The following is a 17,948-nucleotide window of genomic DNA, read 5'->3' on the forward strand; positions in this document are numbered from 1 at the left end:
TTTCTCACATATACTTAGAATTTTAATTGTTGATTTTAACCAAGAAAAACCTATTTCCAAAGTTTACAATGAGCAGGTCTGGTAATGCAAAAAAAGGAAATAAAATCTAAGAGTCAAGCATAGAAATTTTTTTTGCCAGTCCATAATTTTTTGTTGTTGTGTTGGGTACCTCTTTGCAAACACTTTTGAGGATTCAACTGATTATTTCGTAATGCAAGTATTCGTAATCTCAGGTTTGGCGTTACCAGACTGATTTATATGGTAAATATATATCTAACAGAAAAAAATCTTTTCTAGATAGAAAAAGAGAGGAATAGTTTTATGCTTTAGCTGCCTTTACGTATACCAAGATATTTGAAAAACTAAAATATCTGCTATTTAGAAGATAAATTGTTTTATGATGTCTGTATTTATTTTTCTTATGATTTCTTTCTTAATTATTTAATACACTAGTCAGTCTGGGATTTTCTTTGTGGGTAGGTTTAAAGCTTAGGACATCAGATCAGAGGTGATTAAATCTTTTTTAACTTATGTTTCTGTCACAAAAGTAATGTTGAATGATGTTGGTACTACTTATTGGGGCTGGTTTCGAGAAAAAAGAAGAAATAAATATATAAAATATAATTATTGTGTTAGGTGTAAGAGGTTTTGGTGGGAAAGTCTCTACTGAAACCGGAAAAATTAACTTCTTTGAGAAATTGCAAATCTATGGAAGGATATCCAAATCCCTGTTCATGTAACCTACAATTTGTTTATGGGTTTCACGTTAAAAGAACAAAAAATACCTTAGATGTGTCAGGCTTGCAACTGGGGTGTAGAAAATCCCTCGCACTGAATACCAACTTTGTTTCCTTTGTTATTTTTCAGCTTGTTTGGGATTATTTTTTCTTTTCTTATTGAATTACCTATTTAAGAGATATTTACTACTTCAGGAGTGAAAGACGGGATGATTCAGACAGACGAAGATCCCGATCAAGAAGTCCTAGAAGAAGATCTCGATCAAGAAGTCCTAGACGAAGATCTCGATCAAGAAGCCCTAGACGAAGATCAAGGAGTCCAATACCCCAGAGGAGGTCCGGTAGCCCAAGGTATAAAGGGTCGCATAGTGGAGGTTTTGATCGAAGCAGGAAGAGTCACTATTCAGAAAGTCGCTACGAACGGCGGAACTACTATGATGGTATTGTTACTTTTGAAATTATTTTAATATTATTTACTTATATTCTTTTTTACTTATGGACTTCGACTCCTGGACTAGATGTATTTACTAAAAGTAAACTAAAAGGCAATAATGATCGACCGCGTTAAATGTAATGTTAAGGGGATTTACCCTGTATCCCGATCACGCCAGCTGCGCTGTTGAGGTTTGAAGCTGTGAAATTAAACCTTATAAGTTTTCCTATAGCTTCACTTGTAACACTAAAGATTGTGCCATCAAGGATTGCGCCACAGCAATGGGGAGTAAAGTAAATGGGTGACCGCGCCACTCACTAAACGCGAGAAAATAAAATACTTAACTATATAAATGTAACCTGTTATCCTTGAGTTATCTCGAAATCAATTACCTCTAATGTTGTATAGAAATCAGATTCCTTAGGGAGTGCTACCGATGGAGACCTACGAACTAGTTACCTGCGGTGCGATTAGATACAGGCATATAAATAAAACAAAGACAAATAGAAAAGAAATAGTTTTATTGAGACTTACATTTAGGTGTACAACAGTGCTTCACTTCAACTGACGACAATAGTGGCAGAGATAATAATGACCAAATCTTTACAATGACTGCGTCATAATGATTCTGACAATGAATCGAAAAGATTATGACAACTCAAATGCTCCCGAAAAACACTTTTCTTCACTATATTAAAATTATTCCTGTTTATGCGCTCTGAGTGCTATTTCACGATTGGCTCAATTCTTATGAAGGGCCCGCTACCTTTTAATTATGTTTGCAAACTCATTTCATTATGCTAACTGTCCGTCTTATAATTTGTTTTAAATAATTTTGATGATTAAACATTCGTACTGCTCTAATAACTTAAACTTCCTGTGAAACTTTGTATCTAGCATTTTTTTATTGCGGAATATCTTCGAGAAATTCAAAACCGATTAGCGTCAGTGTTTGGCTGAGACTATAATACGGTTTTCTTTTGCTGATTTAAGAATTTTTCTTTTTGAAACGAGATTTAAACGTAATTAGAGGAAGTTTAATTTATGTCGAAATTATCTTTAGAAAGAAAGAATTTTATTTTTTTTATTTTATTTTATGTATATTGTATATTACTCACGGTACATATTACCCTTCCCATTATTTAATGACGTCCCGTCATTAGGACTTGCTTGCCCTTTCGTTTTTGAAATATTCGCGATTTATTTACTATTGGTCCTACATAATTTTAATTGACATTGTATTATTTTATACTTCTATATAAGCTTAATCAGGAGTGCTAAAAATTCTCTCTATTACTTTTCTTATTTTATTATACATCCCTATCTAAAGTTCAACTACCGGACTGAAATTATCTGTGGTTCTAGCCTAGCTACTATGCTAAAGATTTTTTTTTCTACACCTAAAATTGATGACTTTTACATTTCCAACAAGGTTGAGGCTATTCTAATTTTACTATAAGATTTTTTTTTTTGAAAATTCGCCTTTTGCAAGTTTTTATCCTTTGCTAACTATAGGATAATTAGTTTCCTATCTACGCTAAATTAAGTGAATAGTACGACAACGCTACACATAACTTTATCTGAACATCTAACACTACATATAAGAACGATTTAAAACACACAATATTATGTTTACCACGTTCACTGGTAAACATTCGAGCACTTTCACTGGGAATGTTTGGTATGTAATATTAGTGATAGGTTATTGGAATTGTTAAGTTATTGAAGTTATTAAAATGTAACATATGCAAATTCACACCTATTTCATCACCATTCATGTCTTTGAGCGTACTCACTCCTTGTGTTGTAAATTATGGTCGTTCACTCTTTTCGTCTTGTGCAAAAAAAAAATTTAAAACACGTACAAAAGCTTCATCATAGAATAGTTTCGAGTATGGCTATGTTCATCTTGGACGAAATGCTCTCTCCAATTGTCAAACGGGAAATAATACTTCCAACTACAGGTGTGTGGGAATATGCTATCAGAGTTCATTCTCACCTGCTTTTTTTTTGTAGTTCATAAGGTGCTTTGTCTTTAAGGGGTTGAACACTGGGACCGTTGGAAATTGGGACTTGATCTATTATCAACAAAGTCCAGACTGGGATGATTTTCTTCTCAGCATATCGTTCTTGGGATATTTTAAAGTACATAGAGAATATAATTCTCGTATAGAATTGTTCTTTTTTGTACTCAGAGGTTATAGTTCTCTTATAAAATTGTTAGTACATGGCTTGCGTCTATTAATTTTTGCGGTGATTCCTTGGTTAATCACAGGGTAATTGATGTTTGGATTTGGAATGGGTCGACATCAAACTTTAGTGACTCCTTCAACATATTGTCTTTAATTTGTGGGAGGAGTATATTGTCACTGAGGGGTTAGTCACTGGGGATAATTTTGGTTTCTGTAATTCCATGGTTGGCCTCCAGGTCCATTTTTCAGAAATTATCTCGTAACATTTATGGGATAACAGAGATATGAACTTTTCGCATTTGATAGAGGTGATAGGAAGGATTCCGAGAAATGGTCGAAAGGGATTCGACGCGTGAATCTGCGACACATAATTAATTTCTAAGATCATCGAATATCATAACTATACAGTCGTATGGTACATGGGTCCATAAACATTATCGAGGGTGATATTTATGTACATATATCTTTTACTGGTCGATCGGGTTCTCAGGATTTATGTGATTATATTTTTCGATAATGCAGTGGATTCTGGGATTCAAAAATATTGTTACCTGATACGTAATATGGTTTCTGGTCGACGAAACAACGATCAAAAGGTAACTATAATTTTTGTAAACGAAGCTGGGACGAAAATTGCCTGGAATCTATGGTGAGTACTCTTCGTTGGTTGAGGTATGATGAAAATAGATGCTACTAGGTTGTATCTGCACTGGACTATGCATTGTAATGATCGATTTCCAATATGTCATTCCACTGCCTGTAATAAAAATAACGAGGCAGAATCACACGTTCTTTAAAACAAGTCGTCATAATACATAATAAGCAATATAATTGGTTACTGTTACGGTGAATTTCACACTACAAGACAATATTGAACAAATACATTGATATTGATACAAATAATTTGATTTTGACAAAACAGTGTCATCATCGTGTCAGTTTCAAATGTTCGTTGGGAAATCTAAAACAGAGATTTCTTCTAATTTGTTTTGAAAAAAAACGACGATACAAGACTTAATTAATCCTTCAACACTTATTTAATTCTCCCTTAGATTTAAAACAATCCTTTAAACATAAGTTACTCTACATTGTTAAATTTGAGGTCTCAGTTTACAACATATTTCATGCCTTCATTGTTCACGCACGTCCATGCTGTTTAAGAAACGCATGTTGCAGCGTCGTAACCGCACGGTTTTACGTAAACGACACTTATAATGAGGGAACAAGACATAGCAAGGACGAGTGAAGACCTCTATACCCACTCGTTTTCTAATGTCTTCCCTATTTCTTGACTTAGACGTGCTCATGTGGTTCCGGGTTTAACTTCTGCATTTCAGCCGTTTCCCTGTGTTCTTCCTTTGGGTTTTTCCTTCTAAGTCTCAAGATTTTTCCATAATTAGAAGTCAGTAAGGTTCTCATGGTCAGGGAGATCGTGAATACGAAACATACGGTCAGTAGTACGTTTCAACAAAAATTGTTTGAGAATAATCCGTATCTATCATCCACGTACGTTAATCTTTGGTCTTCATTTGTAAATAGGGGGATCTGGGAATCTAATACTTCTCTTATTTTTGTAAGCCTTAATGTCCCTTTAATTTTTTCTATTTTGGACCATATCGAGGTTTTCATTTCCTCGCTTTCTATATTGGGAATGGTGTACGACAGGTTAATTGCCTTAAAATTGATCATTTTTGGACTTATTACACCTGTGCTCGTGGCAATTAATGGCGTTTGAACAGTCGATTCTTTACTTACAAGTCGATATCCCTGTTTTATGGTCATCGTACACACGTCTTGTAACAGTAATTCTATCTTGTAGATTGGACCTATTCTTTTTGTATTGTTATGACAAGACAAGGTTCCAACAGTTTCTCTTGGAACAGAAAATAAGCAAAGATCATTTCTAAGGTGTATGAATATTTCTCGTTTAGTACTTCCTTGGTATTTCTTCCTGTTGTGTGTCTTTTAAAAATATATCTAACATACAAGATCCAGATTTGACATTATAAATAGGTAACGTAAGCTGGCATACTAGGTTTTTGAATAATACGCACTCTTTTAAGTCTGGTGAATTGGCTAGGGTGTATTTTCGTCTATCTTGATCAACAAGCAAATACTCCGCTTCAGGTGTGATAGTCATAAGTGAATTTGTCTTCTTTATGTTAGCAGGGAAGGTCAAAATTTTGTACAAGTCGTAAACGGATTGTTGGTTTATAAATGGAATTGTTACTGCTGCAAATAACTGTTCATTTATTTCCGTGATGTGGACTTAATTTGGTATAGTAAAGAAATAAATTTGATACTTCTGGCTCTATGGGTAAATGTAAGCCAAACTTTAGGTGCGTTTTTATTTCGTCTAACCTACTTTTTAGGTTAGAAGGATCTACTAGGTCGTAAAACAAAGTTCCCCCCGTGAGGGCAAATAATGCGAACTCGAACTTACTAACATCTGTCGCCAGATTTAGAAGTGACATGGTAATTATATCGAGTGATACCATGGTAAGGCTCGCGTCCGTCACCACGCGATCCACTTCGGTCCTTAAATAATTCATTACGTTTACAGTTTTTGAGATTTTGTTAGATATCTCTTCAATTTTATCTCTCTGTTAATTTGCTATACTGGCTTGTATCTTCTGAACGTGTTATGAGACGTTCATGGCATCATCGAACTTATTTAAATTTTCCCTCAGGCTGTTTAGGTCTTCCTCCGTTGTCAAACCAAAAATGCTGGAGGCGAGTTCTCCGATGATGGGAATTAGGCCTGTAGACCTACGGTATTTATTTCTTCGAAAGCATACTTTAAAAATCTTCGTGGTACTTTGTTTTAATTTTTGTATTTCCGTATTAAACAATTCAAATAAGGCTTGTAGTCTTTGTCTAAAAAATATTAAAAAGGCTTGATGAGTTGAAACTTTTTGGGCGTTTCCCTCATTTAGATTAGGTAATGGTTGTTCGTTTATCATTGTGTAATTTCCATCATAAGGTTTTCCTGTCCTTGTAGTCGGTAATTTAGGGTTTTCTATGGATTTCATTGCAGTAAAGTCTCTCGACAAGTATTCGATATTATTCGTTTATCTTTTCCTTCTTTCTTCCTTGGTGCTCGTTCCAAGTGCCATGTCAATTTCTGCCATTTTCTTGTCAAAGTCATCTATTACGAATTTTGATTTTAGTTTGGGGACAACTGAGTCTGGAAACTCTTTATTATCTTTACTATGCATTATTTTACTGGCCTGTAATCCTTTGTCTGACCTTAGGAATTCATAAATTGATTCTTTGAGTTCATTCGTGTTTTTTTCGAGTCTTGATACTAGTTGAAACAAAGTCTCGAAGGGTTTGGGGTCCAACTTCATAAAAAAGTTTCATGCGTCACGGCTAGCTAGCAATGAATTTTCGTTTTTGAACATTACTCTTAGTTTTACAATGTCTTGGGCTACTGCGTGAACAAGGAAGATTATGATGATACACTTAAGCCTCTACTTATTGTTTGTTTCTAGAACGAATTTATCATTAATTTTACCCATTTTTGCGAAGTTCGTTTGTTTACTACTTTGTCATTATTATTTTTTTTTCAAAGGAACTTTAGCTTTTAACTTAGGTTATTTTTTTGTTTATTATGTAACCGATTTGTGGTCTTGGCCAAATAAAACTGATTTGTAAGCGTAAAACAGAATAAATATTTTAGGATTAGAAAGGTTATGGAAGTAAAGTTAGGACTTCCAAGCTTTATTCTGGTTATGATATGCCTTTCTGACTGGTTGAGATATACCTTTAAAGCTTAGCTAATAATTACGATTAGACCTAATTTTGCATTATATTTTTCGATTAAGCGACCCATAAATAAGTAGGCAAGCAACACATAAGTACACAGGTAACCTATTTTCTATTATAAGCCTGGAATTGTTAGAATCTGCAATAAGACAAAATAATTAATATATATGAGATTAATTTATTCCAGTTACATACTCCTATTTCCTTAATATTGATTCACTTGATTCATTATTATTATTTTTTTTTTTTTGCTTCGAAAACAGAGGTTATGATGGGTTTTTTTTTGTTAGGTTTAGAGTTTAGAATCTTCTTTTAATTTTCTTGCTATTATTTTTATAGGCGTCTCTTTTTCTTTGGTGTGCTTTCATTCGTTTTAGAAACAATTTACTACCCAGGGATTTGTATTCTTCAGATTCAGGGTCGAATAAAAATTGTTTGTAATATTGAATTTCCGCTAAAGGATGATGTATGCCTTCATATTTGACACATTGGGGATTTTTTTCAAGATTATAGCAAATTTTGGGGGCTCTGCATTTATCAAGAAGTAAAAGGTCTGTTTGAGTGGGTCCCTTGGAATAGAAATACTTGATAGGTTCTTTTGTAAGCGTCTTATTAATAATTGTAAACAGCCAATTTGTTTCGCGTTTCTTCTTCTATATTTTATTTTGACTTCCCCTCTAGCCGGACGATACTTGGGGGTATTCGCGAGTGCTAATCCATATTTATAAGTGTGGGGTGCGTAGCCTTTAAGGTTGTAGGTTAAATCCCATTCTTTCGCATATATCTGATCTCCTTTTTCGTCGACCACCGACATAGCTGCCGAATATATAATGTTTTTCTTCGCATTCGTTATTGTAATAAACTCAGTATCTATTATCGCCTTACGGATAGGCTTTGATTCTGTTGCCATGATCTGAAAATGATCAGTTTATCATTATGAACTTTTACGCTGGTAATTTTTGTTTTGGATAACATCAATCTTTGTTAGGACATGGGTCGATTTTTTTTAATATAAAATCCAAGGACGAGACCGCCCCCAACAAATTAAACGCTGCCTGGGTTTTGAGTTCCTCCCCAGGCTTCCCACAAAACTTGGTCCAGCACCACTTGTCGTCGTCAGTCGACCACGAGCTTCCTACCTCACACCTTTCTCGTTAGCCACTTATATCTTGAATTAAACGATATTGCTTTACGGTTGATCGTACTGCTTTGGGGGTACAATTTGGGAGTACAATGTGAGACATTGTTATTCTTATGAAAACTCCTAGTCCGACCTTTGGGTTGTTCCTTATAGTTAACCGTGCCTCTGCAAATTTTCGATTTAACTTCGCTTGAAATGTTTTTTGAATGGGGTATTGTCCTGGAATTTGGAGATTTGGGAGCCAGTTTTGCGGCTAGAAGTTTGGCCTGGGAAACTTCGATATTGCTACCCACCAAACTCCAAGCCGCCAGGCAACGCTCCGACTTCTTTCAGTTGGACTGAATACATCATACTGGAATGGTACGTGTAGATTTTTACTTGTGAGCTAGAAGTTTTTAAGCTATTATTCCTTTGTGATGCCTATGCGTAAATTTTTTTTTGTCATTTTAAGGGTATTTTAATATGTCCGGTTTCCGGTTTGCTAACGATATAAAATCAAATTTTTTGTATTGTTTTTTCAAAAATTCTTGCCCTTTTAATTTTGTTTCTTCCGCGTGCGTGGCTGCTGAAGTCAGTTTTGATATACCTATTTCTTTAAATACTATATGGTCTGATTCGCCGCCAGACTCTTCGGGACTGGTTTCCGATGATTCTGCGTTAGAACTTTTAGAGGTGGCATTTCGCTTTCTTGAGGTATCCCCTCCCGTTCCTTCGTAAGTTTCTGCCCCTCAGGAAGTAGAAGGTTTATTCTCCAAGTCCTCGCTTTGAGTTTTCAACATGGGAGATTTGAAAGATTCTTGAGAGCTTTGAGAGGAATCAAAAGTTTTTGCGGGGTTCCGCCATTGTTTGAATGCCATGTCTTCAGGGGGATGGGGCATTCTTTGCACTAGTGTTTCCCTCCATGATATCCACTGTTTAGGCTTGACCTTGGACACAGTTATATCATGATACTGTCCTTGCTGGTCATCCTTGGGAGTTTGATTCCTAGACAATATTCTTTGATTCGTTTTTATTGAGAAATTTATTGTATCCATAGCTTCCCGCAGACTTGTTTTAATTTAGTCTTTGGCATGAAGTTTATCCACAATAATATCTAGAGTTTCTAAAGTTCTGTTCAATTCCTCATATAATTACAGCAATCTCTCTGTTGATTTTGCAGGGGAAACCATATCAGCTGCATATCTTTTGGGGGGACAAGGGGTCGAAATTCTATCAGAGAAAAATTGGGTTTTTGGAGATATCGTATTATCTAATTCTACTGCGCTCTCTGATGATGAACTTTTTGGATCTTTTGGCGTTTTTATTCTTACTGGTATTATGGATTTTCTCCTGGGAATACCTAGATTTTTTATAGCCAAAAACTCTTCAAAGTTCTCCTCGTCACTATCATTCTCAAAATAGTCTTGCTTGAAATTAAAGGGTTTTAGCTCTGCCAATCTTGATTTAGGGGTGCTCATTTTCTGCATCTGAAGAATCGGTAGATGAGGGACGCGATACCCATCTTTCTGGAATTTTTGCTCTTTTTATTCGGCTAACATGCGCCTTGTAAGTTCTTCCACTATCGGAGTTCACCATTTTAAAAGTATAATCGTTATCGTACTTTTTGACTATTCTGTACGGTCCAGAATATTTGTTGGAAAGTTTTTTGCCTTCCGTCTTTGCCTCGTTTCTTAGGTAAACGTAATCTACCATCTTAAAGTCCATGTTTCGCTTGTCTTCGCGTCAATTTCTTATCTCTTGACTTATTTTAAATTTATACAACTCTTGTTTTACTATTTTATAAGTTTTCCTCATCCTATTTATGAATTATTGTTTGTAATCCTCCGAGTTATTGTAATATTGCCGGGATTCGATAATCTCTTCATAGGAACTGCAAGAATTAATGTCTGAATATTTTTGGATATTACCATTCTATATAGTTTTGGGGGTAGCCCTTGCAAAAAGGTATGTAGTATGACTTTTTCATACAGTTCTCCTGATCCTTTTCCGAATTTCGCTTCTACTGAAATCCGTATTTTATCAAGTTATTCTCTTACATTTTGTGAATGGTCAAAGCACACCATTCCGTGTTTTAATTTATTTGTGGAACTAGTTTCGATAAATCTATCTTTAAATGCCGTTAACAATTTGTCCACCGTATTTATTGGCAAGCTGGCATCATCACCTATAGCATTTTCAATTTGCTTTAGGAAGGTTAAGGCCTGCCCTTATAATCTTAATAGAAGCATACCGACTAACGTTTCTAGCTCTGTTTTCGTTAATTCTACAAACTGGGCCAATTGGATATTAAATTCGTCGATGTCTGTTTGTCAATCGTATTGTGTAATATATTTAGCTATTTCCATATTTTTCGTAACCAACTTCTGCACCATTAATAGTTTGCTTAGTGCTTATAACATTTTTACGTTCGAACTGACTGAAAATAATTTTTTTTCACTTAAACTATTTTGGGGAGGCTATTATCTCCTACGAGATATTTTAAAGGGATTTCCTGTTTTAGCTTAGCGGTTATAGGCCTAATCACTTTTTTTCTATAAGTCTGTATCTCTCCAATGATATAAATTTAAATTACGGAGTTTGTAGCATAACTAGTTCGCATGTTTTCCTCCAAGTTTACGACCGCGCCACTTGTGGAGTTGAGTTTTGAGCTGTATACCTATCGTGCCAACTGTGCTGTTGAGATTTGAAGCCGTGAACTTACACCTTATAAGTTTTCCGATAGCTTCACTTGTAACGCTAAAGATTGTGCCATCAAGGATTGCGCCACAGCAATGGGGAGTAAAGTAAATGGGTGACCGCGCCACTCGCTGAACGCCAGAAAATAAAATACTTAGCTATATAAATGTAACCTCTTTTCCTTGGGTTATCTCGAAATCAGTTACTTCTAATGTGATATAGAAATCAGATTCCTTAGGGAGTGCTACCGATGGAGACCTACGAACTAGTTACCTGCTGTGCGATTAGATACAGACAGATAAATAAAACAAACACAAATAGAAACGCAATAGTTTTTACTGAGACTTACATTTAGGTGTACAACAGTGCTTCACTTTAACTGACGACAATAGTGGCAGAGATAACAATAATGACCAAATCTCTACAATGACTGCGTCATAATGGAAAATTATGTGGCGTTAATAGTTGAGGCACCCGTGGCAATAATGATCGACCGCGTTAAATGTAATGTTAAGGGGATTTACCCTGTATCCCGATCACGCCAGCTACGCAGTTAAGGTTTGAAGCTGTGAACTTGCAACCTATAAGTTTTTCCGATAGCATCACTTGTAACGCTAAGAATTGTGCCATCAAGGGTTGCGCAACAGTAATGGGGAGTAAAGTAAATGGGTGGCCGTGCCACCGACTGAACGCGAGAAAATAAAATACGTAACTATATCAATGTAACCTCTTTTCCTTGGGTTATCTCGAAATCAATTACCTCTAATGTTACATAGAAATCAGATTCCTTAGGGAGCGCTACCGATGGAGACCTACGAACTAGTTACCTGCTGTGCGATTAGATACAGACATATAAATAAAACAAACACAAATAGAAAAGCAATAGTTTGTATTGAGACTTACATTTTGCTACCTTGTAATTATGTTTTCAAAATCACTTCTTTGTGCTAACTGTCCGTCCAATAATTTGTTTTAAATATTTTTGATGATTAAACGTTCGTACTGCTCTTATAACTTAAAACTTCCTGAGAAACTTTGTACGTAGCATTTTTTTTTTATTGCCGAACATCTTCGCGAAATTCAAAACCGATTAGCGTCAATGTTTGGCTGAGACTAGAATGCGGTTTTTCTTTTGCTTATTAAGAATTTTTCTTTTTGAAACGAGATTTAAACTTAATTAGAGGAAGGCGGAATTATCTCTAGAAAGAAAGAATTTTATTTTTTTGTATTTTATGTATATTATATATTACTCACGCTACAGAATTTAGAACAAAGGATTTGTTAGAACAACGAATTTAGAACAAACATCAGCCACCCTTTAAACATTCCGTAGCGATATTGGCCTGCCGGTTACTCTTGTTGAGGCTGGATTGGAAACATGATTTTCCCAGGTAGTGGGTAAAAAATTCTGAGAAGATGATAGCTTACCGGTTACTTGAAGTGTAAGACAGTTGAACAGCTACCTTAACATAGGTTTAACTAAGACCTGGAGGGATAGTCGAAGAAGGATTTCCCAAGCGATTGGGTGGAAAATCTATCCTGAATTTAGATATGTATTAAACTTCTTTCTCTATTTTTGACACATATTAAGCAGATTTGTTTGTATTCAATTCTTACAGAAAAAGTAAAGAACAATTTATTTTGATTCACTTGTAGTGGGGGAGGAATATAAGAAGTGGGTAGATCCAGTAAAACTGTGCTAAATCACTTATCTGTTTTAATATATAAAGTTAACCAGCTATGTCTCAAGATTCTTTCCATTTAAACATTTTATATTCAAATAGTGTATGTTTCAAGTGATGCAACTTGTGAGCATCAGAGAAAAAGAGCTGAATGGAACTTGGATTTCTTAGAAAACCTAAAGCTTAGAACAAATTTTAGAATGCCCTGGAAAGAAAAAATGAATCATATTCCCGAAAAAAAATTTGAAGATCATGAGAAAAGGGTAGTTTTATTAACATTTTGAATTTTTTACGCTTAGAGTTTAAATCCTACTCTTCTCTGTCATTGAAAAAATGTCTTGTTTTTTGTGTATTTGCTCTTTTCTGCCTTTATTAAATAGTAGTACATGCAAACTAGCTAAAAATATGGGTCGATCCCCAAAAAGTGCAACAGAAATGATTTTTATACCACAATGTAGAGAAAAAAAAGCTTAACAACATATCCAATTTTGCACATTCTAGGTCGACGCAAAACTTTTTTTTTTTTTGGTTTTCGTGTCAATTTAAAAAAAAAATGAACAATCGATAAATGTTCGTTTTTCTGTATATGAAGTACCGTCCTGATGTAAAATGAAGAGCTGAGCCCGAGAATGAAAGTAAATTTAATGTACAATGTACCAGAAAAAAGTTTCATCACATATATGATGATTATCAATATGTGATTTTACCCTTCCCATCGTATTGACCTCTTTTTCACCATACTATCAGAAGGCAACTACTCTGACAAAAAATCATGAGCTGAGCCCAAAAATCCAATTAACCTGATGTAATGTCTAATAGAAAACCCATTTCATATTCATCAATGTGCACTTATTTGTTTCCAGTTAACGCTTAATGTTAGAAGGCCAGAAGGCAACTACATCACTTTGATGACCTTCGTATACAATAAATAATATCAACGTTTTGTCCCACTCTTGGTTCAAGTGATTTCCCGGATAAAGCCGTAAGCTGAAAAGTCACAGTTGAAAATTACCCCGAGTAATCAATTATTAAGTCGCGTTAATGTCCGTGTTTGATATTTTGCCATCTATAGATACAAAAAATTCGATGTATCTGCCACCTAACAAGCTAAAAACGTTTCACTTCGAATGTTCTCCTTTCCATTGACTTGATATTTAAAGGTAAGAGATCATTTTTGTTTGTGTAATCATTTCAACCAAAGATCTACAGTCTGAAATGGTAAACTAATGTATCCAACCGTACGTAGTAAAATTGTTGGAAATTTCTATCAAAGAACTGTTTTATATTTTTTTTTTTCACAGACATCTACTGTGAAGATAATCGCGCATTGAAAAGTGTCTTGTGCTAACAGATGACCCTTAACGTTGCGACCCCTAGCGTTGTCTCAAAACGGCTGGTGGCCTTACCGATGGAAGTGGTATGACAGACTTTCAGAGGTCTTTATGGGTTCTGTCTCGACCAGCCTGCTCTGCGTTAAATCTTCTGATGGAGAGTATGTCACAGGTTTTCTATGGAACTAGTGAACAACATAAGGAAACATCCAAGCTGAGGCAACTAAAAGATTGTAAAGACACCCAGATCGTTATTGATTTCCTAAAAAAAAGAATCACCATTGAATGGCGATTTGCAACAAAAAAATATTACCAGTAGTCTGATAACCAACAAATGTGCCAAAAAAGACTCTACTAGAGATGTACGCTTCAAGATTCTTGATATCATATCTTGAAACCTAGTTATTCATTTGTCGTTTCGCAGAAAATAACAGGCAGTTCAATTTACTACAAAACAGGATCCAGGAGGAGATTGCAAAAGACTTAACCCCGCTCTTCTGTTTCAGAGGTTCATCACGCTAGAAAAGAGGATCAATCTCTACCCAGCATCACTTGTTGACAGTTCCTGCATTCTCCGGTCTCCGAACAAGCCAGAGTTTGCCAAGGCTATAGCACAGGCTTGCAATCTTGAGGAGCGCTCTACTTCCCTTCCCAAAGGCATTCGATATATCATCGACGGTGGAGATCTTCTGCACAGAATTCCATGGGCCAAAAACGAACGATACTCCGAAATCCTTGACCATTGCTGCTTGCTACTTGATATGCTACTTAAGTGATCCAAAAGTATCCATCTGCCACTATTGTGTTCGACGGCTACGATGGCGGAGCTACCATAAAGGATATGGCCCAGTCGAAGAAAAGTCACATAATCGGCCGTGAGATCTTCTTCACATAAGATATGCAGCTGAAGGTAAAAAAGGATGAGTTCTTTTCCTGCAAGAAAAACAATAGATAGAGGCGCAAGCCCGTTTTCGCAATATATTATTATTATTAAGAAAAACAAGGCCATGTTTATCTGCGCTTTGCTGTTTATCTCCTGTCAAAGGGCTTCGTCGTAGTCCAGGCACCAAGTGATGCAGATGTCCCAATTGTGCAAGCTGCTACTGATTCTTCCCCCTATTATGACGCTGCAGTCATTGGAGATGATACTGATTTTTTGGCTCAATTGTGTTAACTTGGTGACCTATGAATCAAGAAACTATTCTTTGCACCTGAGCCAAAGTCGAGCAAAGCTCCCCGAATATGGGATATTCACAAATCGAAAGAGAAACTTGGCCAAGAGACATGCCATCTGATTTTTTTTTTTTTTTTTTTTTGCTAACCCCATCTTAGGCTGTGACTACTTCATGGATTCGCAGTGTGGGAAAAGGTTTTGCTCTGAAGAAGCTAATGACAAATGCCGATTTTCGTACATCAGCTGCAGTTTTCATGCTGAAATCAGCTTTGAAGGAGGAAGTAAGGGTTGCTGGAGAAGACGCTCTGCTCATGATATATGGCTCATCAAAAGGGGGAAATCTCAGTTAACTCTGCAGGTAAGTTTGTAAGAAATTGTGACCACTACTAGAAAGTTCGTCCACCCAGAACAGTTACCGCCAACTTCTGATGCGGCTAAATTCCACAGTTACGGGGTTTTGTACCAAATTTAGGCATGAAGTAACTTTACTCATCCAGAACTTCAATCTATGAAATGAAGTTGAAGAAATGAAGACCACTTCTTGCAGCTGTTGACAAATGTCGTTCCACCAGCCCATCCCCGATTTTTTAGCGTTGTAAAGTGGTCCTGTCAACTGGAATGTAGCTGCTTTAAAAATGGCTTAGCTTGCCTTGCAGCGTGTAAAACGTGCAAAGGGACAGCATGTTCTGAATCTCCAAGAATCGAAAGCTATAACGACAAGGAGAACGTCGAAGCTTAAATATCTGAAGTAAAAGAATAAGTTGTGAATACTAGTCGGAGTTTGATTCTGTCCTTCAAATGTTCATGAAGTTGATTCGATAATTTTATCAGTTATGAAGACTAGTCAGTGTGTTCATAATAGTTTATTCTAAGAGAGATTTTAAATGTCGGTTGCTGAAAACTAGTTTCATAGATGATTCCTCGTTTCTAATATTTTTAATGTTTTAATAAACATCTTGCAATTACTTTTTTCAGGCCGACCCATCAGGTGATGGAGCCAGCGACGATCAGATTCAGGCTAACTAATTATTAGATTTCAAAACCGACAATTTAGCCAGCGAAAGATGGTCTGGTAAAGAAAAATATGGAAGTCACGACGATGAGAAGCGTAATATTTCCATATTGATGATTATGAATCTTTTTTATCTACCGTATACCAAATTTGACTCCATTTTCGCACTCATTTCGTCTTGTTACATCGGAATAATAATTCAGTTCAAGAATGACGAACAATTACCGTTTATTAACTTAACTCTTTTTTTTTTGTTAGGAAAGTGAGAAAACTAACATGATACGCAAAAAAAGAAACTACTTTTGTGCCGAGCTTAGATTTGCATATGTGGATGAACCGTTCAGCTTTTTTTCTTCTATGATATTGTGCATAAATTGTTTGTGATGCAATTCGTTTTTATCAGAAATGAACAAATTGGTGAACAATAAGTGCTAAGAGAAACATTTATAATGAAAATAAAAAAGTGCATATTGATGAATATGAAACGGGTTTCCTAGTAGACATTACATCAGATTAATTTGGATTTTTGGGCTCAGCTCATCATTTTATGTCAGAATAGTTGCCTTCTGATAGTATGGTGAAAAAGCGGTCACAACGATGAGAAGGGCAAAATCACATATTGACGATTATGAAACTTTTTTCTGGTACATTGTGCATCAAATCTGTTTTAATTTTCGGGCTCAGCTCTTCGTTTTATATCGGGTTGATACTTTATATACAGAAGAACTGACATTTACCAAAAGGTCATTTATTTAGAAAAAACTGAAAAATTTACACCAAAAGCAAAAAAAAACTAGTTTTGCGTCCACCTAGAATGTGCAACTTTGGATATGTTGTTCAGCTCTTTTTTCTCTACAATATGGTGTAAAAATATTTCTGTTGCAATTTGTTGGGGGTCAAACTCTAGTTTGTCTGTTCTATAGTGCTCGTGCAAGGTGTCATGTTGTAGATGATTGAAGATTAGGGTATATAACAGTTAGTTCACAGCACAAAATTATTTTTATTCGTTTATCTGATCTTTATTCTAAGCTGAAAGCTTAAAAATGGTTTCGAAAAAATAGCTCAACCTGGTAAACTCAACATGTTGAAATTCTCAAAACATCTTCATCTCACCCTACTAATTCTACCTACTGCATAGGTAGAGCCCACACAGACTTATCAACATGTATATCGCGATCCTGCAAGCAAGGGCCGTAATCGGTCAAAAGACCAAAGCACGAGAGACAATTTAAATTTTTGGACACAAATGCAATTGTATAGAACTTTGAAATTAAAATAAGAATTTATCAACCAATAATTAATGACACAATTAGGCTCAACTGACAAAGTGGATAATTAAGTTTAAGCTATGATACATTGCATAGAAATTAAACACATATCAGAGCTGTGTGAGACCCTACAAGCACCGCCTAACCAAGACGATCCGGAGCTTGTAATGGATATCTTAGAGGAGGAGATTTTGTAGGAATTGAAGAACATGAAGAGGTCTTCTGCACCTAAAACAGATGGTTTTCAAACTCGTCTCTGGACTTGGACCCTTTCATTAATATCTGTAATATTTTCTGGTATCTTGCAAAAGTCTCAGTGGCCTTCGCAATCGTCTACCTCAACTGTAGTCCCTCTTTTTAAAAAATAATTGAAAAAAAAACTCCACAAAATGAGTTTTTCAAAAAAAAAGGTAAAGAACTCCATTAAACCAAAAATGAACAAAAATAGAATCAAATTATCTAGTTTAACAAATAACTACCACAAATCACTATCAATAAATAAATGAAACCCAAAACAAACAGATGTAAAATAAA

The 17,948-nt window shown here is 35.5% G+C and overlaps 1 protein-coding gene across 1 annotated transcript in view; it reads left to right on the top strand.

Moving 5' to 3' along the window:
- Nucleotides 1-17,948, top strand: part of LOC148954471 (uncharacterized) — a 53,278-nt gene that overhangs the window by 16,236 nt on the left and 19,094 nt on the right. The window contains exon 4 of the mRNA XM_089086538.1: nucleotides 933-1,177. Coding sequence (XP_088942664.1) covers nucleotides 933-1,177 — 245 coding nt within the window. The remainder of the gene's footprint in view (nucleotides 1-932; nucleotides 1,178-17,948) is intronic.

This window comes from Artemia sp. Qi Xiang Cuo, chromosome 3 (genome assembly GCF_049724085.1).
Source record: "Artemia sp. Qi Xiang Cuo chromosome 3, ASM4972408v1, whole genome shotgun sequence".
Taxonomy (NCBI): Eukaryota; Metazoa; Arthropoda; class Branchiopoda; order Anostraca; family Artemiidae; genus Artemia; species Artemia sp. Qi Xiang Cuo.